The 21491-nt window shown below is 43.6% G+C and overlaps 1 protein-coding gene across 3 annotated transcripts in view; it reads left to right on the forward strand.

The window, feature by feature from the left end:
• The window catches only part of GTF2E1 (general transcription factor IIE subunit 1), a 115224-nt gene that overhangs the window by 446 nt on the left and 93287 nt on the right, over positions 1-21491 (forward strand). For 2 of the 3 annotated variants that reach the window (XM_030534258.1, XM_030534268.1), the window contains exon 2: positions 16705-17182. In XM_030534258.1, coding sequence (XP_030390118.1) covers positions 16735-17182 — 448 coding nt within the window. In that variant the 5' untranslated portion in view covers positions 16705-16734. Of the gene's footprint in view, positions 1-10386; positions 10458-16704; positions 17183-21491 lie in introns of those variants that run through there. The other variant, XM_030534276.1, reaches the window with a different exon arrangement.

Here is a 21491-nt window from a genome sequence, read left to right on the forward strand (position 1 = left end):
GTGCCCGCGCCCGGACCGAGCCGCTGGGGGAGCGGGGCTGCCTCGTGCTCCGGCTGTTAGAGCCGCACCGCGGCGCGCGCGCGGGGAAGGGGGTTAAACGGCGCCGGGGCGGCCTCGGGCTGACGCGCCGCGTGGTTTGCGCCGGGCTGGCCGGGCGCTCTGCGGGGAGCGGGCTTCGGCCCAGGGTCCTCGCTGCGCTCATCATCCGGCCCAGCGATCAGTTCTGCACGCGCCTGCTGGGCCGTGAACTCTACCTTGCATCAGGATCCCCCAGCTCATGAACGTTTTGCGTGGGGGACTGTTCGCTTTCATGCCAGATCCTTTCCTAGTCTCTGGTTACATCTTCCTGTTGTAGAGAAGTTCCAGATACAAAATTTAGGCGTTTTCTTTTAAAAATAAACGAAACTGCAACATCAGACATGTAAAAAGCAGTGGGACGGGAGGGAAGGCATAGGGGGGATAGAGAAATTATACAAGGGGATCTAGGCTGGGCGACTAGAATCATGGACTGAAAACTCGGAGATTGCGTTTAGGAAAAATACAGCTAATATAGTGGGGTGGGATGTGGAGAGCGGGGTATAATCAGAAGCAATACACAATAGGGGGAATGAATCCCATAAAAGACCAAGAGGCAGTGATAGAAAGCAAAGGAGGCATAAGTTTGCAGTATGATGTTGCTGCAAAAATGCATGTCTGGGATTCCAGATAACAGGACTTACCCTCCCAACTTCCTTGGGAAACTGTGCCTAGACCACTCTCTCTAAATAGTTCTTGTGGTTGGTACAGTCTCCCTGATAGAAATAATGACATGAAATTAAGACTGATAGCACATCTTTTCAACCACCTTAATTTTCTCTCTCTTCTTTGTGTTTACGCCCACTGTTCATAAACTCTTGTTCCTCCACTTAGTTGTTGATTAGCTATACTAAATATTAGAAGAGTCAAATCATTTCTCACACAATAAATGTCAGTCCATTTAGTCTCTTGATCACTTTTGTTCCTTTTTTCTGGCATCCCATCAGTTTGTCAGTTTCTTTCTGGTAATGTGGTGCCCAGTACAAATAAAACATTCTAGGTCCAGTTGCGTCTGAGACATGAAAAACAGACATTATCTCCCTGCTTGTCAGAAGCTGTGCAAGGAGAACGTATTAAGCCCTTTGGACTGTGATGGTGAAATCATATGAGTTTTTAGAAAGGATTCTGAGATTTGTATGAGAAACATATTACTCAAATGGACCCACCAGCTTGTTAGCTTCATTGGAAGTAATTAATTTATTCCATTGTGGTCCCACAAGTTATACTTCTGGTGAAAGAGGATTAGATTCTTCTGCGGGCATCTACTACAGTAATAGTGTAATTGTAGGTACTCCTGGATTCCTATGCAGTTATATAATCCTTAGGAACATATATATATCCTATGTCAAACTACTGGTCTTGTTAGTCTGGTAACCTGTGCTCAGTGGCTACCAATATTTGCTGCATGAGAAACAAGCAATCCCAGTCATGCAAGCTGGTCAGTTGTACAGTGTTGCAAGGAGTAGAATACCAAAATAAGAATATGAATGCCTGGGTTCTGTTTCTTGTTTCTGCTACTAACTCAATGTGGCCTTGAGCAAATCTCTCTCTCTCTCTCTCTCTCTCTCTCTCTCTCTCTCTGCTTGTATCCATATGTGCAAAATGGTGTAATGTTTCTCCATCATTGATGAATGTTTTGAGATCTGTGGAATGGAAGGTGCTGCGTATGTGCTGAGCATTACTGTTACACAGGGTTGAAAGAATTACATTCTGACCCTGAAGTGTTCAGTTTATGCCCTGAAATGGGACTTCATTACCTTTGTGTCATTTTACTGCCTCTGGTTCCAAATGTTAATTGCAAAATAGTCAGGTGTTTCTTAATTCCAGTCACCATATTGGACTCTAACCACCTTCTTCAGCAAATTCCACAGGCTCTTTACTTACTGCAGTGAAAATATCCCCTTTTATTTCTTCTAAAATCACACACCATTAACTTAATTACATGACCAATTGCTTTTATATATGAGATGGGAGACTTAAAAGAAATTGATCTGTTTTCACTTTAATCTATTATTTCCCCCCCTCTAATTTACACTTCGGTTGAGAGGAGTCCTCTAGTAAACATAAATACAAAAGAGCATGTCAATTCATCTCACACAGTATCTAAGGCAAAGTAGGAGAAAGGAGGTGCAGTGATCACATTTTGAAGAGACTGAGCACAGGGTTTGCTGGAGCCTCCAGGGAGTGGGATTTGGAATGCTCCAGGAAGTATCAGAGAGAAGCTATAAGATTTGAAACTAATCTGATGTAGAGGCAGTTTTTGTATGGTAGAAACAAGAAGAAGGATCCATAGCTCATGGTGGAGAAAATCAGGCTGATACAAACACCCACTGGAGTATCTGAAGTTAGGTCTGCCTAGGTGTAGAGATTAGGAAGGATGGTCATTTAGCTGGTTCTGAAATAGACAGGCAGCTGGTGGAGATTTGCGCTTGAGGGTAATATATTGATGTTACATATCCTAATTAGACATTTCTATTAATGGAATTTTCCCCACTGCAGTTCTGTAGAATCAGCTTATTTTCCCTTCTTTTACTCTTCCTTGTGAAGAAGAATTGAAAAATGGTCACATCAGCTCCAATTTTTCTTCCACTGGAAGACTTAATGCTAAACCTCACCAGGTTTGCTGAGCAAGAAGCTAGCAGTCAAATCTGGGACTCCTGCATGGCTGCACAAGTAGGATACTGGACAACCTGGATCACAGAGGGAGTGTGTATTGTTATCTGTGTAATGCCATAACTTGGCATGGCAGTTGTCAAAGACTTTTAAAAGGACACTTTCTCTGGCCTCTGGGTTTTTGATCTGTGTTAGACAAACCTAAAATATGAGTATAACAGATGCAGAAGGCAGGTTGTGGAAGATGAGGAGAGGATTAAAATAAACTGTGAGTCATATAGTGAGTCAGTCATAAGTTTATAAGCGGAGACTGAAATCTAGTGGTTAGCAGAAAAATGGACTTGGGACTTTGGGTTCTTTTCCCTTTCTCTCAGTGTCTCGCCCCGTGACTGGACAAGTCATTTCATCTTTTTGCCTCAATTTTCCCCTTCTGTTCCCTCATATGAGCATCATGAGGCTTAATGAATGAGACCCCTAGGTGAAAGTCACTAAAGGAATCCGTTTAACTCTAGTATTTTATCAACATCAGTGAGATAGACTAAAATAAATGAGAAGTTACAGGTGTAGTAACCAAATAAAAGTTGAAGATAAAAATGGCCACTTGACTTTTAAAATAAATATATTTCTTTTAAGGTTACAGATCTTGCTGACAGATTGTTTTCCCAAGTTTTTGGCTTCTAAATGCTGTGATCCTCACCATGTTAGTCAAGTAGAGTGGGAAGGAAGATGGATCAGGCATCACTGGTAGAAATTCTTTTTGGCAAAGAGTTCTTGAAATATTTGTTGTAGTTGTGTATAAGGTGAAAAAAAGTTTCATTGGTTTCTTCATAGCTTCGGCAAAGTCCTGGGCGGTGGAACTATTCCATCTGGTTTACATGCTGACTATTCTGGGCTCTTTGCACCCAGTGACAGTTCTTTGCTATGGTGGTTAATGGACTAGCTGTGCATCTCTCCCCTTCAGGTCTCTCTGAGTGCTAGATCTCATGTCTTCACTTCACCTGGGGGAGAATTCCACAATTCTCCCACTCTTAGATTAGGTCCTGGACTGCAGCACCCTGTGTATCCACTAGGCCTACCCAACAGGTCCTACTGGGTTAGGCATCTGTGGTCTTCCCTTTGGGCATCTGTGACCAATGGTGTATATATAGTGACCAGACAGTCTTTTTAAACAAAATTGTTCTTACTGTGAGAATAAACAAAGCATTTAGAGCAAAGGGGGATTTTAAAACCGTCTACAAGCATGTCTATCATACCAAAGGCTTACCATCTCCTGAAGATAACCTAGGCAGGCCTAACTTCAGATACTCCAGTGGGTGTTTGTATCAGCCTGGTTTCCTGGAACAGCACACTAACAATTGCCTCCCTCTCTTTTGAGTCCCTTTTTAAACTTCTAGAATGCTTTTGATCTTGTGTTCCCATGTCTCTTCCTGTCCAGCATTATTTCTTAACCTGCTTACCAAGCATTACCAAGCAATGACCTATCTGCAGCTATTGTTTTCTTGCTTGCTTGTTTTTCCCAATAGCCCCCATTATTAAATCAACAGATTTATATGTAAACATCCCCAATAATTAGGTTTGCATACAGTATTCATATATTATTACAAAAGAGTTCAGTGTCCTTCATGCTTGTCATGAAATGTCTTCAAATTTCTTTGCATGTATAATGAATTCAGGCTTAGCTTACTACTTCCACTCCCAGTTCTCAAGTGTACACATGCAGAGTCTTGCTCACTTGAATTTTAGTCTGTGATGGCTGTTGGGGCTTTGGAGGTACTGGGGATGCATGTGCTAACACCTGTGAGTTGGATCCATGTCCTTTGAGTAAGTTACAGCCAGCAAGAAGCTGGGGACCATTACTAGAATTGATAGTTATTTGTGGCAGGAGAGCAAGGTGCCAGCTTCTCTTAAAGAAGAAATTCATTAGACCCTCAATGAGTTCTCTTGATACTGATATGCTCTCTGACTATTGCTCTATCTCAAATCACATATATTTGAGGCAAGATTGAGAAGGCTGTGGCAAAATAACTCCAGCTGCACGTAGATTCTTCGTGTTCCTGCCTATAATCAGTTTGGTTTTAGGACTTAGTATAAAATGAAAGTTGCGTTGGTGGTGGTGGAATATCAAATGTCCTTGATTATTTTTAGGTCTGTCATCTGCCTTCAGTATTGTCAACTAACTTGCAGACTGTAGTGGGGGTTGAATAGGTCTCCCTTCAGTGATATTATTTCTTACTCTCTGGGTCTTCTCTGACAGAGATACAGGACACCTGCCTGTCTACTACAAAGGTGCTGTTCTGCAGAATTTTATTTAGTCCTTTTGTTAACCATTTTATTGGAATGGGGGTTAGTGAGGAAGATTGTGGGTTGCAGTGTATTCTGTATGCTTATGTCTGAGCTTTATATTTCTGACTGCTGTTGCATTGAAATAATTCATCTAAGACTATGTCTGCACTACAGAGGCACTTACTACAGCAATGGAAGGAATCCCCCCACAAGGCAGTAGCTGGCAGACAGAAAAATACTTTCATTGACCTAGTGGTGTCTATAATTGGATGTTGGTTGGCTTAACTACATCTCTCAGGGATGTCAGTTTGGGGCATGGAGGAGGGTTAAGTGAGTGAGGTTCAGCCTACACAAAAGTGTATTTGCTAGATGAGGGGTAATAGTTAAAGGAAATAGTGAAAAATCTGCTGGCCCTTCTTGCTAAATTATGTCCATCATTTTCAGTATGTATAATCTAGGGAATCTTGTTGGATCCCTAGTTGCTACTGCATATTGAAGTACCAGTGATCGCCACGTGCATTTATCTGTACTTGCATTCCTTTAGAAAGGCTGTGTTTATTTGGACATTTGTCAGCTCTAAGTTTAAGCTACTGTATTTAAAATGTAAGCACTACGTGAGGCTGTACTTTAAAAGCTTTTTGAAACTGTACCTAGCACAGAATTCTGCAGAACTGAACATGGTCTGGAGAGAAAATGTCTTTCACCTATGCTCTGTGATAATCATAGGGCAGTGTTTCTCAAACTGGGGGTCCCGACCCAGAAAGGGTTAACAAGGCTATTGTAGGTTGCGGTGTTGCCACTCTTTCTTCTGCGCTCTCTTCAGAGTTGGGCAGTTGGAGAGTGATGGCTGCTGGCTGGAAGCCTAGCTCTGAACACACTACCACTGCCAGCAGCAGTGTAAAAGTAAGGGTGGCCTGGGGGGGTTGTCATTTAAGGATGTGACGACCCCTCCCAAAAATATTTTCAAAGGTGGGCCCACCAGGAAACATTTAAGACCCCCCTGCCATAGGGTATGTCAATACAGCAAGCAAAAACCCGTGGCTGGCGTGCGTTAGCTGACATTGGCTGGGGCTACAGGGTATAACACTGCTGTATAGCCATCCAGGCTCGGGCTGGAGCCTGGGCTCCAGAACCCTCCCCCCTTGTGGGCTGCCATAGCTGGGTGAGGGTGCGGGTTCCAGAGCCCAGGTTCCAGTTTGAGCCCAAACGTCTACAACGCAGGTTTGCAGCCTTGTAGCCCAAGCCCAGGCCTGCCATGGGTGTAGACATCCATAGAGTTGAAGGCCAGAAGAGACCGCTAGACCAGCTTGTCTATCCTCCTGTATATTACAGGCCACCAGCACGCTAAACCCAATAATAGAAAAGACACTCAAGTAAATGGGGTCCACAGAAGACTATTAGACTATTATGTGGTACAGGCAGGGAATAGGAGAGACTGAGGTGCACCTTGAGGCCCTCCAAGGACAGGGAAATGATTAAATGAGCTATACCCAGATAAACCTGACAAGTGACCCACACTTTCTCTGCAGATATGTTGATTCAAATGGGAGGGGGGCTGGTGGCAGGATACTTTAGGTGAGGGATTCTTGTCCCTGGAACTTCGTTCCCTCCTTCTTCCACAACAACCTATATTTGTGACTTTTGGACATGTCACAAGAGACTTCCCCTCCCCACTAGGCTTTTGCTGACAGAGAGATGATTATGAGAGCAGACATTTGAGGTCAGTATTTTTTGGAGGGTAGAGGAGGGAAGACTTGTTTCTTTTGAAACTATGGGTTTCGTCCTTGTTTGGGTGTTCAGCTCTGACATGCTTTATTTAAAATATGTCTTCATAGAAATGTTATAGGGTGCCGAGAGCCTGAAATAAGCACAATTAATGAATTTGAATAAATAAAGGCCTACAGCCAGCGTCTTCCTTCACATGCACCCTTGATTTACAATGACTTAAGGGACAGCCTGGGCAGGGTGGATTGATTGAAATCAAAGCTATTTAAATCATCAATTTTAATTATGATTTTAAGTCAGCAAGCAGGAAACATTGATTTAAATAATCAGTTTTGTTTTGCATTTATACTTTTTAGTTGTTTTCCTGTTGATTCTTGTTAGTTGGTAAACCATTACATGTTGATTTTTTGCAGCTGAATATAGCCTTTACAATAAAGTTTGGTGCTGCTTTTTACTAACCAGGAGGATGCATTATAGGGATGTAAAAGTTTAACCAGTTAACTGGTAAGCAATAGTCTTACCAGTTAACCTGCCTTAACTGTTAACCCTGCGCCGGTCCCAGTGGCCCTGGGCTGGCTGGAGCAGGCCTCAGCCATGCTGGCAGATCGGCTCCAGTCCCAGCTGCAGCAGCTGGCAAGATCGGCCCAAGCTGCATATTTCAGTTGTTTCAATGGTTAACTTTTTAAATGGTGTTTACATCCCTAATGCATTATACCTGAGCACATTTATTTAAACGGTGTAACTTACATTTATTCAGATTCTTAAATTTTACTTTCATGTTTTGATGCATTTCTTGTTTATTACATTGTTTGTTTTTTTTAATTATTATTATTAGTGATTATTTTGTCTCAAGCTCTATTTGGATGGAAATTCAAATTCAGTCAAATGCACAAAAACATGATTTTATTTCTTTGTTTAATAAAACTACCTTAAAAAGCTGGGCGCACAAATTTTTTTTTATCAAACATGTTTGCATTTAAAACTGACTTATTAAACAAAGGAAGTATTATCTGTAGTTAGTGAGTTGAACTGATGGTTTCTGGTCACTGTTTTCTTCAAGATTTTAGAACTAGTGGATCTCATCCTCTCGCACTTCGTTTTTGTTTTTTTTAGATTGGAAAAGGAAAATAAGCTTTCCCACTTTTTCAACTCCTGATCAGTTTCTTAACTCTGAATGAATTAGTGATTGAACTGAACTGGTTGAATAAACTGAAATGAAAAAAATATTCTTTCTGCACCCACAGAAGAGGCTACTGCTATGAAAAACTGGGCTAGCGCTTCACCAAGCTCTGGTTCAAGGTGCTTAGCTAGTGACTTCCCACCAGTTCAGTGGTTTGGTTTTCTTTAAAATTTGGCAGCAAAAGTACTGCTTAATATTATTTTTTTATGTTTAATTTAAATGATTTTAATAGATTATAATGTTAGGCATTAATGTAGCTTGTCAATTGCAAATTTAATTTTAAATTGGTTTATTTTAAAAAAATAAACCTGTATTAAATTTAAAATCTGATTTTTTAAAAATGTTGTTTTAATCTATTTTTTACCCACGCTGAGCTTGGCTGGCTCATCCAAAAGTAGAGTTTAGTCCCATTCAACTGTAAAATTGTCTTGAAAAATCATTCTTGTTTCACATATGCAACTTTTTTGTACTTCTCGCACTTTAAAACAACCATGGCACAGCCCAGTTTTAGGGGTTGTTTAGCATTTTATTGTTACAAAATATTTTGCTTTCAGTCTACTTATTTAAGGAAATTTGTGCCTGAAACCTTTTAAAATATGTCACTAACCCCTGCAAAAACTGAGACATTAATGGGAGTGACAGTGTCACTTTCACTAGAATAGAATAGTGGGGGCAAAAAACTTTCCTGGCTTTAAGACAAAGCTTGATAAGTATATGGAGGGGATGTTATGATAGGATTGTTAATTTGGGCAATTGATCTTGGATTACCACCAGATAGGTCTGCTCAATGGTCTGCGGGGAGATGTTGGATGGAATGGGAACTGAGTTACTGCAGAGAATTCCTTCTTGGGTGCTGGCTGGTGAGTCTTGCCCACATGCTCAGGGTTTAGCTGATCGCCATATTTGGGGTCGGGAAGGAATTTTCCTCCAGGGCGGATTGGCAGGGGCCCTGGAGGTTTTTCGCCTTCCCCTGCAGCGTGGGGCACGGGTCGCTTGCTGGTGGTTTCTCTGCAGCTTGAGGTCTTCAAACCAATTTTGAGGATTTCAATAACTCTGTCCTGGGTTAGGGGTTGTTATAAAATTGGATGGGTGGGGTTCTGTGGCCTGCCTTGTGCAGGAGGTCAGACTAGATGATCAGATTGGTCCCTTCTGACCTATGAGTCTATGAGAATATCATAGGTGGTCTGATGTTTCTTGCTTTCACTCTCACCCTTTAGTAAGGAAAGTGGGAGATTGTCTGATACCTGTTTTTTATCCTCATGTTCAGAGAAATGGACTCTAAGCATTGAAAGCCATGAATTATCCCTACTCTAAAGAAGCAAGTTGTTGATTATTCCAGCAGAAATCTACATTTATTATAATCTGTATCTGAGAAATGAAGTGCTTAAAATGCATTAAATATTTCAGTTAAGGTTTCAGCAATCACCTGAATTCTACCTCCTATGCTCCTGCCATACTCCATTAAGAGACTAAACTCACATGTCACCCTCCCCCCACCCCCGCGCCTCTGCCACTCACTATTAAGGGATCTTCTTTTAATCTGGGAATACTGTGAATAGGAGGCTTAATAAGGATTAAAGTGAGTATGGTCTATTTGGGTTTATGAACAGGGCTGTTTGAAAAGTGGAGTTAATCTTTATGGGTTAATGCCAGCTTTGTCTTTACACATTTGTCATTGACAACTATTTCCCATGCCACGTTCAGTCAAGTGAAGCAAATTACTGTTAGACAGGTTACCAAGGGGAGTTTCCAAGGGCCCAATTATATTCCTCCTTCACCTCTTTCCCATTTTGATGAGTGAATGACTGGAAAAACTCTTCGGTAGGTGACTTGGAACACATGTTGTCATCTCCTTGGAAAGGGCAGCGACTTCATTTCTAGCATGGATTGGAAATGCTAGGTCACCATGTTTGCCTTAGTAGCCTGACTTTGTATTGAAAGATTGCCTGGCCTCCCTGCTTGTTGGTACTCAAAGGAGGGGCTGAACTTTGTAGCTCTGTAGTTGGTATAAACCAAGCCATTTCACTGGCTCCTTCAAGCGTTCACTCTCTCCAAAGACAATATTTCTTCCCCAAAGCAAAAATATCTTGCAAGGCATCTTTCCTTGCCTTAATGACAATGTCATGCTGACATCTCTGCATCAGGTGGCTGCAGTTCTTGGGAAGTGTGAGTGTGCGTGAGGGGAACTCGTATTGTCATGTGCTGAGCAGGTTTATTAAGATGGAAGAACGGTGTGGAAGGGGATGGCATAGAAGAAATCAGGGAAATTGGCACTTGAGTAGGTGGGGGTGTCCACTGAAGTATAAAGAGTCAAGAGTTTGGATCAAGCACAAACTGATTTTCTATAGAGAACAGATAAAATGGGAATGAACACAGAGAAGGAAGACATACAAAGTGAGTTCTACATAAGCATATATGAGAATAAGTTACTTTTTTCTCCCCTTTTGACTCCATGCTGATGAAATGAGCCCTGAAGTCTCTGTTTATCCCCAAAATAGGCATGGTATAGGCAGTGCCGAGGAAGATTCCCTCATGCCACCTCGTACCACAGTATTTTACTACTGGAGAAACCACCACTGAGGTGAGGGGGAAGTTCAGTCTTTGTATTCTGGTCCCCTTCAGCTAGCCAGTCTCCCTGTGAAAATAGCTTAGTTCCTGACAGACCATAAGGTAACTAAATTGTAAACCACGTATTTCAGGTCAAACTCCCCAGACTGTCTACATCATTGCAAATGCTGGTTGAGTTTCACTGGGGAATTTTTTCAAAGCTTTCCTGCAGCTAACTCTAATTTAACTGCACTGTGTTATTAATGGTGAGAGCCCAGTCTAGATGCACTGCCAGTGTTTGTAAGTGTCCGGTAGCCATGCTAAGATCAGCTCTAATCTACAGTGTTAAGAACACTGATCGCCAGGGGCGGCTCCAGGCACCAGCGCTCCAAGCGCATGCCTGGGACGGCAAGCCACGGGGGGTGCCCTGCTAGTCTCTGCGAGGGTGGCAGCCTTCGGCAGCTTGCCTGTGGGGGGTCCACCGGTCCCGCGGATTCAGCAGCAATTCAGCGGCCGTTAGGCCAAAGCTGCGGGACCAGCGGACCCTCCGCAGGCAAGCCACTGAAGGCAGCCTGACTGCCGGGTTTGAGGTGGCAAAAAAGCTAGAGCCGCCCCTGCTGATTGCCCATTTACACTAAGACTCCTATCAATGCTAACTAGTGGAGATAAATAATGTTAGTAAGAGGAAACTTTAAAAAGTTTACTCAGTGTAGTACTTCTTTTTTTATGTGGGATGTGGAGAGTTAACTGTTAAGATGCCCCATCTGGTTGATTTTATGGCATCGGCTTACTTTTCACAGAGGAGTTGGAGATGGATATCCAAGCACTGCCTTTCTTCTGCCATTTGCAGTGTACAGCCTATTCACATTGGTGGGCATTTGGTATCCAAGCTGAGGACAAGATACAGCCCTGAGTCAGGAAAAAAGCATGGGGGAAGGTAGTGCCAGGAGAGAATGGGGGAATGAGTTTGTTTATTTTTGGTTTTTACTCTGCAAGCATGGAGGAGAAGGAAGGAGGTCAGGGATAGACCAATTTTAACTTCTTTATTATTGAGCTGTACCATATAATGCCTAATTACTCAGCCACCAAGATCATCAGGTCAGGTAACCTGAGAGGAGCATAATCTTCAACTGCAGCGAAGAGATGAGAGAGGGAAGGGATACAGCGGGGTTGGAGGGCAGTTGAAAAGAGGCAGAGCTTGAGTTGGTAGTGGCAGAAAGGCAGCTGTCACTAAGGATAGGGGGTCTGTGCATGTGTCAGGTACCAAGTTCTCACTGTTTGCAGGCTCCTCTTGGGCAGCAGAGCATGTTATCATTTTATAAATAATTGCTAGCAAAATCCTAAGCAATCTCAGTTGACAGGTGATTCAGCAGCTGCTGAGTCACATGCAGGGCTTGGTGATTGCACAGTGATGGCTCATTAGTGTGCTTAGATGAAGAACATCGAAGGGCTTTCTTGCTGCCAGGGTGATGGTGCTCCCTGTCAGCTTTAAAGAATGTGAGTTCTGGAGCCTATGCTTTGGGAGAGTAGCGGTTTGTGATAGTGATGACAAGACAGGATATTAGTGCAGTCTTCCTCCCTCTATATTTCCTCCTCCTCCCTTACTTGTGGTCTGTCTGCTCTGGAAGTGGAAGGTGACAGAGAGGACTCATGGTGAACACCAACACAGGTAAAACTGTCTACTGATGAACTATCCCAATTTAAATTACCTGGGATTAGGAAAATATGTCTCATAAACATGCCAGGTCCACCCTGGGAAGGGGCCCATAATGACTATAGTACCAGGGCTGCGGCAGGAGAAGGGACACAGAGAGCTCCAGCCCCAGGGCCATTGTTGGGGGTGCAGAGACCTTTATCCTAATTAAGTTTATGAACAGCCATCAGCTGGAAAGTAGCTGTCCTTAACTGGAAAGAAGAGGTCTTTATGAGCAAGGCCGGATTAACCTTTTGTGGGCTTAGCACCAAACATATTTGTGGGCCCCTTTGGGGAATGAATGTGGTCCCTGGATCCCACTTCCAGTCCTGCCTGCGATAGGGGGGGCTTGAGATGTCCTACAATCTCGGGGTTGCATGGGGGCCGACAGGTCCTCCGGCGCTGGGGCTGTAGCAGGGAGGCAGAGAGAGTGCAACTTTCAAATGTAGATTTTTTTTCCCCTCATAACTGCACGCAAACATAAACCAGCGTAAAACGTCTTATTTACCTTGCAATGCTGGCTACAAAAGTACCATGTGCTGTTCTCACTTTCAGGTGCCTGTTCTCACTTTCAGGTGATGTAAATAAAGAAGCAGGCAGCATCATCTCCCATAAATGTAAACAACCTTGTTTGTCTGAGCGATTGGCTGGAACAAGAAGTAGGACTGAATGGACTTGTAGGCTCTAAAGTTTGAGGGCAGTTATGAAACCAAAAAAAAAAATAAAAATCCACGTTTGTAAGTTACACTTTCAGAATAAAGAGACTGCACTACAGTCCATTGAAAAATACCATTTCTTTTGTTTTTTACAGTGCCAATATTTGTAATAAAAAAATATAAAGTGAGCACTATATACTTTGTATTCTGTCTTGTAATTGAAATCAATATATTTAAAAATGTAGAAAAACATCAACAATGTTTACACTAAACAATAGAATACCAATTTAAATGTAATAGTGCAATTAATCTTGAATAATTTTTAATCAAGTTAATTTGTTTTGAGTTAATCACTTGAGTTAACTGCAATTGACAACCCTAGCAATAGTCAGTTTAGACCATTTTGTATGTATAATTGAGATTATGTTTTCCAATGTGCATTACTTTGCATTTATCAACATTGAATTTCATCTATCATTTTGTTGCTCAGTCACCCAGTTTTGTGAGATCCCTTTGTAACTTTTCGCAATCTCTTTTGGCCTTACCTATCTTGAGTAATTTTAGATCATCTGCAAACTTTGCTGCCTCACTGTTTACTCCTTTTTCTGTTGAACAGCACTAATCCCAGTACAGATACCCGGGGGACCCCCCTGTTTATTCTCTCTATATTGAAAACAGCATTTATTCCTACTCTTTGTTTCCTGTCTTTTTAATCAGTTAGTGATCTTTGAGAGGACTTTCCCTCTTATCTCAAGACTGCTTACTTTGTTAAGAGACATTGGCAAGGGAATTTGTCAAAGGCTTTTTGACAGTCTTAAGTACACTATAGCCACTGTATCATCCTTATCCACATGTTTGTTGACCTCTTTGAGAGAATTCTAATAGTTTGGTGAGGCGTGATTTCACTTTACAGAAGCTATGTTGAATCTTCGCCAACAAATTGTGTTCAACTATGCGTCTGATAATTCTGTTCTTCACTATAGTTTCAACCAGTTTGCCTGTTAGTTTGTGTCTTTTTTGCTAGTTGCCCTTCAAATTCTTTTTTGGGCTCCCAAATAAATACTTCAACACTTGACTTGCCAGAGTTTATGCAACTTTCTATTTTCCTCTGTAGGATTTGACTTCCAATTCTTAAAGGACGCCTTTTTGCCTCTAACAGCCTCATTTACTCTGTTTAGCATTTTTTTGGGTCCTCTTGCTGTGCTTTTTTTTTTCTTTTATTTGGAGTATACATTTAATCTGAGCCTCTATTATGGTGTTTTTGAAAAAGTTTTCATGCAGCTTGCAGGCATTTCACTCTTGTGACTTTCAATTTCCATTTAAGTCGCTTCCTCATTTTTGTGTAGTTCCCCTTCTTGAAGTTAAATGCTACTGTGGTGGGTTTCGTTGGTATCCTTCTAGAATGTTAAATTTAATTACATCATGGTTGCTATTACCAAGCTGAACAGCTACATTCATCTCTTGGACCAGATTCTGTGCTCCACTTAGAGCTAAATTGAGAATTACCTCTTCCTTTGTGGGTTCCAGGACTAGCTGCTCCAAGAAGCAGTTGTTAATGGTGTCTAGAAATTTTATCTTTGCATCATGTCCTGAGGTGACATATACCAATCAATGTGGGGATAGTTGAAATCCCCCATTATTATTGAGTTTTCTATTTTTGTAGCCTCTTTCATCTCCCCGAGTATTTCATAGTCCCCTTCACCATTTTCGTCACATGGTCAGTAGTATGTTCCTACTGCTATACTCTTATTGTTGAAACGTGGAATGTCTATCTACAGAGACTCTGTGGTACCCCTTGATTCATTTAAGATTTTTACTATATTTGACTCTATGCTTTCTTTTTCATATAATACCACTCCCCCACCAGCACAACCTACTCTCATCCCTATATATTTTGAATTCTGGTATTAGTGTCCCATTGATTACCATCATTCCACCACGTTTCTGTGATGTCTGTTATAGCAGTATCTTCATTTAATGCCAGGTGCTCGAGTTCACCCATCTTAGTATTTAAATTTCTAGCATTTGTATACAAGTACTTATAGAATTTGTCAATCTTTAGTTGTCTGCTTTCATGTGGTGTAATTGAATGGGACTCCTTTTCATTTGACTGTTTCTCTTCAGTTCCCATTTGTACTCTATCAACTTCTATCCTCTCTTCATTTAGTAGGATCTAGAGGATCCCTATTAAGAGTTCCTCCCCTAAGGGATGTCTCTGTCCAAATTGTGTGCTCTTTTGTACCCGTCAGCTTTCCCCCCGCCCTTAATTTAAACACTCCTCTGACCCTCTTTAATTTTATATGCCAGCAATTTGGTTCAGGTGGAACCTATCTTTCCTGGATAGGCTCCTCCTTTCACAAAAGGTTCTCTAGTTCCTAATAAATCTAAAACCCTCCTCCATACACCATTGTTTCATCCACACATTGAAGCCCTGCCATTCTGCCTCTCTCACTGGCCTTGATGGTGGAACTGAATGCACTACTATGGAGCTTCTGGACTTTGAATCTCTTATGTAGCAGATTTGGCCTTTAGGACCTCTCTCCGACCTTTCCCTGTGTCATTGGTTCCTACATGAACCGCATTACTGGCTCCTCCCCAGCACTGCACAGACATCTGTCTGGATGTCTTGAGAGATCTGCAGCCTTCATACCCAGCAAGCAATTCACTATGCTGTTGTCTTGGTCATCACAAACCCAGCTATCTATATTTCTAATGATCAAATCCCCCATTACTATTACTGGTCTCTGCCTAACAACTGAGGTCCCCTTCCCCAGTGTGTGAAGATACCATGACATCATCTGGAAGAAGGATTCCAGCTATGAGATCGTTTCCCTCTGCTCCACTTTAATGTTCTCCTTCCCTGAGACTTTCATCCTCCTCAACAGCAGAGAGGCAATGGGACCACTCTACTGTGTCCCGGAAAGTCTCATCTTTGTACCTCTCTGTTTCCCTTAGCTCCTCCAGCTCAGCCACTCTGGCCTCGAGCCTGTGACACAAACTGCTTGCCTTGACTACATACATATCCCACCTGTCCATAAGGCAGGTAATTGTACATGCTGCATTCAATGCAATAAACTAGGTAGGCCCTGCTCTGCTGCTGGGCTTCTGCCTGCATTAGTTTTAGTCCTGTAGCTATTTTTTGGGTGTGGGGGGAATGGTAAGGGGGAAGGTGTTTATTGGCCTAAATTTAGAGCATGTTAGATATATCGGGCTCTCACACTCCCTCTCTAAACTCTCCTGCTAGCTCCTCTGGTCACTTAGAAGCTGGCTTTTTAACCCCTAATTCTCCCTGAGTAGTTTCATCCCCTGGTTTACAGATCCTAAAGGATTTAGGGATCAAAGCCTTGTTAAGATGCTCTCAGCCTTGCCTGGCAGGCTTAGGCTCAGCACATGGTGCCCCAACCAGACCACACTATAAACTTCAGGTAGGCAGGCACACTGCAAGCACACAGACACACAACAAACTCCCCCAAAGCATCATGTTGTTGCTCTTCCTTCACCTGGAGAACTCCCTCATTAAACTCTCCAAATGTCAAACTATGATTTATTTCTGTGTAATGATGTGGCTCACTGTAGACTGTTGATGCTTGTTTCCTAGTTGTAAATCTCAAGGGATCATGTAGCTCTGTAAGAGCTCAAAGGCAAGAGATATTTAATGTTACAGCAGAGCAGGTGGAACTGAAATCTATTAGGTATTATGGTAGAAAAAAATCTCCACCATTTTCCCATTTTGCAGTGAAAACAGTGCACTGTCTAATCGTACTGTGCTGTTAGTTGCGTTATTAATACCTGAAGAGAGAGTTGAGGAATGGGGAAGGGGAAATGAGAAACTGTTATCTTTAGTGGTCCTTCCTCTTTAGGTTTTGGTAACCTGAATCAAAACTGTTTAAGTGAGGGAAAATAATTTGTTGTCCATCTTCTTTTCCTTGCAGTATACATGAAGCTTCAGTGTCATACCTGATATGACGGACCCAGACGTCCTCACTGAAGTCCCAGCGGCTCTGAAGCGCCTTGCCAAGTACGTGGTGCGTGGTTTTTATGGCATTGAACATGCTTTGGCTCTGGACATCCTCATCCGGAATCCCTGCGTAAAGGAGGAGGACATGTTGGAGCTGCTGAAGTTTGATCGGAAGCAACTGCGGGCAGTTCTCAACACCCTCAAGGGGGACAAGTTCATTAAATGCAGGATGAGAGTGGAGACAGCTCCAGATGGCAAAACCACCCGGCACAACTACTACTTCATCAATTATCGCCTGCTGGTCAATGTGGTGAAGTACAAGCTGGACCACATGAGGAGGAGGATTGAGACGGATGAGAGAGACTCCACCAATCGTGCCTCCTTCAAATGTCCTATTTGTTTCAGCACCTTCACAGACTTGGAGGCCAATCAGCTGTTTGATCCCATGACAGGTATGGTGCAAGCAGCAAATACTTTTGTTTTTTCTTTCATCGTTTAGGCTCCAGAATTTCAGGAAATTCAGTGCTTTTCAGTAGTGAAACATACTTTGGTGATTGTGTTTCTCCTGGGTTATCCTGGAGCTGTGAGCACTATGGTTCAAGAGTTGCTAATATTAGAATGAAATACAAAATTCAAACCCAAAGTCCTAATAGTTTGTAATCAAAGATTCCATGTTGCTTCTTGAAAGAGCAGGAATGTTAGATCCTCAGTACACTGACCAAATTTCAACATGGATAGTTATATGGTCGTCTTAGTTTTCCCTTTCAGTTTGAATAGAACAGGGTATTCTTTGCTTCCTGACCTCAACTGTTCTGTAGTGTTGGTGAGAGAGATTAAACGATTGCCACCTTTTGCCCCAGTGGTTGGCGGTGTTTTGGTGATGGATACAGTATTACTTATATAGTTGTACAATCCAGGAGCAGTGCTCATAAAGTAAATACTTGTGGATGTTTGGGTAAAAGGCAGTATAGAAATGAAAGCTCAGTATCACAATCAAATTCAAAGGAGAATAAAGCAGGGTGTCCTTGTTGATGGTATGCAGCCCTTTATCACATGCTGCTCTTGCCTGTACATAAGAATGGCCATACTGTGTCAGACCAAACATCCATCTAGCCCAATATCCTGTTTTCCAACTGTGGCCAATGCCAGGTACTCCAGAGGGAATGAGCAGAACAGGTAATCATCGTAATCTGTCACCCTTTCCCAGCTTCTAGCAAACAGAGGCTAGGGACATCATCCCTGCCCATCCTGGCTAATAGCCATTGATGGACCTATCCTCCATGAATTTATCTAATTCTTTTTTGAACCCTGTTATAGTCTTGGCCTTCACAACATCTTCTGGCAAGGAGTTCCACAGATTGACTGTGTGTGTTGTGTGAAAAAATACTTCCTTTTGTTTGTTTCAAACCTGTTGCCTATTAATTTCATTTGATGGCCCCATGTTCTTGTGTTATGAGAAGGAGTAAATAACACTTCCTTATTTAATTTCTCCACACCAATCATAATTTTATAGACATCTATCATATCCCCCCTTAGTTGTCTCTTTTCCAAGCTGAAAAGTCCCAGTCTTATTAATCTCTCCTCATATGGCAGCTGTTCTATACCCCTAATAATTTTTGTTCTTTGAGTGCTGTCCCTGTGGGTGCTCCACTGCACCGTCACCTACAGTGGAGCACCCACAGGGACACACATTTCGAAGAACCTCAGTTACTGCAAGGTGAGTAACTTTCTCTTCTTCTTCGAGTGCTGTCCCCGTGGGTGCTCCACTGTAGGTGATGGTGCGTCCCAGCGCCGTTGATCAGAGATATTCGGTACCAGTGCCTGGTCGGGATGCACGCACTCAGTTGGCATCTCCCGTCTCATTGGAATCTTCCTGAGCGCGTGCGTCCCGCACCCTCCTCAGTTCCTTCTCAACCGCCCTCAGCCGAAGACGGGACTCGGAGCAGTGCTGATCCTCTTCCCTGGTTTTTAAACGAAACAATTACACCCTCTCCCTCACGCTCCTCGGCCAGATCCAAACGAACGGGAGCATGGCTTCACCCTCTTTGAAGCAGAGGCAAGAAGCATTGCAGCTGCCTATGGAGCAGGGCAGTAAACCCGCTCCCTCACGCTCCTCTGCCAGGTCAAAACTGACCGGGAGCCCGGCTTCACCCTCTCACGTGAAGAGGCAGGACACTCAAGAGGGTAACTGATCTCCCACAGAGTCTTTACCCTTGGTGCGGTCAACGCCGAGAGCAGGCAACTCTGACCGCCCCTGCACTTTACAAGCAACTCTCAGGGGGCTCTAAAGCAGGGACCCAACTTCCCGCAGCGGGAAGTTCTCCTCGGCACCGGTTTCCCCAGCACCGACAATGGACCTGGTGCCAACAACGAGGTCCACCTCCGGCACCGAGCCTGCCTGCTACCCCCAGCAGATTCAGACCCTCTGTGAGGCTCTCACAAACAGCTCTTGGCTCCTGCCAAAGTGAAACTAAAATCACTCTGGGCTGCTGCTCAGACTTCATGCTCTGCAGCACACCAGCCTACGGAGCAGCAACAATTCCTGCATCAGCAGGATATCTCTGTGGCCCCTAGGCCTGACTCTCCGCTCCGGGACAGGGAGCACTCATTGTTTGAACAGCAGCTCTCCCCATGTGACTTGGATACTTTCACTGATAGTGAGAACGGCACACAGCAGCAGGCAGGGTTCTCCATGCCTGAGTCTTCCCCACCCGCACCCCCCCACCGGATCCATATATACCCCAAGACATGGGACATCATAAGAATCAGCCTCAGTTTCCCTACTTTGTCCCCCAGTGGCAGGGACCTTTTTTTTTTTTTTTCTTTTCCTACCTGATGCCCTGGCCTCAGTGGTACCCGTGGTTGGCTCCTGCCACTGCTTCTCCTTGCGCTCCTTCTGTCAGACTGCAGGCTCATCCTATGCCTGTATCCCCAGCTCTGTCAACATCTAGAGCTCCTGAACCCCCTCCTGAAGATGTGGGCTATGACCCCTTCCCTGTTTTACTGGCTCCTGCCTCGCCATGAGCCGAAGAAGTCGCCCTTATGCCTCCACCTCCACAAAACATGGACGGCTTTATGCAATTCCACGAACTCAGGACATCCCTTTGAAGGAAGTCCAGGAGACAAAACATAGACTTCTCAAAATCCTCCAACCCTCTGCACCTTCAAAGATAGCACTACCCATAGAGAGAGCTCTCCTAGAACCAGCTGATACTCTCTCGCAGACCCTGCCTCCATTCACCAACATGCAAGAAAGCTCAACATGAATACTACATGCCTGCGAGGGACATTGATTTCTTATTTTCCCACCCACAACCCAATTCTATTGTGGTTGATGCAGCAACACACAGAACAAAGCAGCCACGTTACTGGCCCACTCTGCAGGACAAGGACCCCAAATGTCTTGACCTCCTGGACCGCAAGATTTATACTCTTCTACTTTGCAATTTAGAATTGCAGATTTATTCTACCCTCCTTGCAAGCTATGACCATGACAACTACAACAAGCTCTTTGATTTGCCTCCCATGTACCAAAGGATAGAAGAGCAGACTTCCAGTTAGTCCTCGTCAAAGGTCAATTGGTGTCTAGCATGGCACTGTAAGCATCCCTGGACGTGTCTGATCCAGCAGCCCGCACCACTGCAGTGGTGATGTGCTGGTTTTCTTGGCTCTCAGCATCCAATATCCCCAAAGATTTGCAGTCCAAAGTGGAGAGTCTCTCCTTTGACAAAGATAAACTCATCTCCCACAAACAAACAAACAAACACAAACAAACCAACCCAATATGAAATCTTTCACACTATGAAAGACTCTAGAGCCACTTTCTGCACATTGGGCACTTACCCGTCCCTCTCCAGGAGACAAGGGTATCAACCTTACCAAACGCCCAGCACAGAACAATATCACCAACCCCAGTCTACATTTGGCTACTGCCTCCAGACTTTCCACCATGTCTGGCAACAGATCACGCAGGACCGTTGGGTCCTGGAAATAGCTCAGTCAGGTTACTCCATTCCTTTCCTATTTTCCCTGCCTATCCTTTCTCCTTCTCTGTCCCTCTTAGGGACCCCTCTCACAAGCACCTTCTCTGTATGGAGGTGGCTCATCTTCTCCACCTAGATGCAGTCAAACGTGCTGATGCAACATCGGGGAAAAGGATTCTACTCCCAAAAGAAAGGTGAGGGGTGGAGACCTACATTGGATCTACGCCAACTGAACATGCTTGTACAGGTGCAAAAATTCAAAACGGTCACATTGGGCACAATAATACCCACACTGCACAAGGGGACTGGTTCACAGCTCTCACCCTACAAGATGCCTATTTCCATATATACATTCATCCAACCCAGCAGACATAGTTTTCTGCATAACACTGACTCCGCCACCAAACATATTGGCCTCCCTACATTGGTAGACAAGACCAGAGAACCTATGCATGGACGTTCCCTTCCATCCACACTCCCCAGTACTCATGTTAACCATGGTCACTTCCCAGATAGATTGCGGAGCGCACTTAGACAACCACAAGGCACGGGGCCGCTGGTCCCTATGAGAGACACGTCCGCACATCAATCTCCTGGAACTCCAAGCTTTCAGGCAGGGAGGAGCACAATCTCACTCCCTATGCACGACGGCCATTAAACTATGGAATTGGTGCATACATCATCACATAAAAGTCACCGCTTCCTACCTACCCACATGTCACAACACTACCGCCGACACACTCAGCAGACAGTTCTCCGAGAAACACGAATGGAAATT

This window comes from Gopherus evgoodei, chromosome 1 (assembly GCF_007399415.2).
Source record: "Gopherus evgoodei ecotype Sinaloan lineage chromosome 1, rGopEvg1_v1.p, whole genome shotgun sequence".
NCBI lineage: Eukaryota > Metazoa > Chordata > Testudines > Testudinidae > Gopherus > Gopherus evgoodei.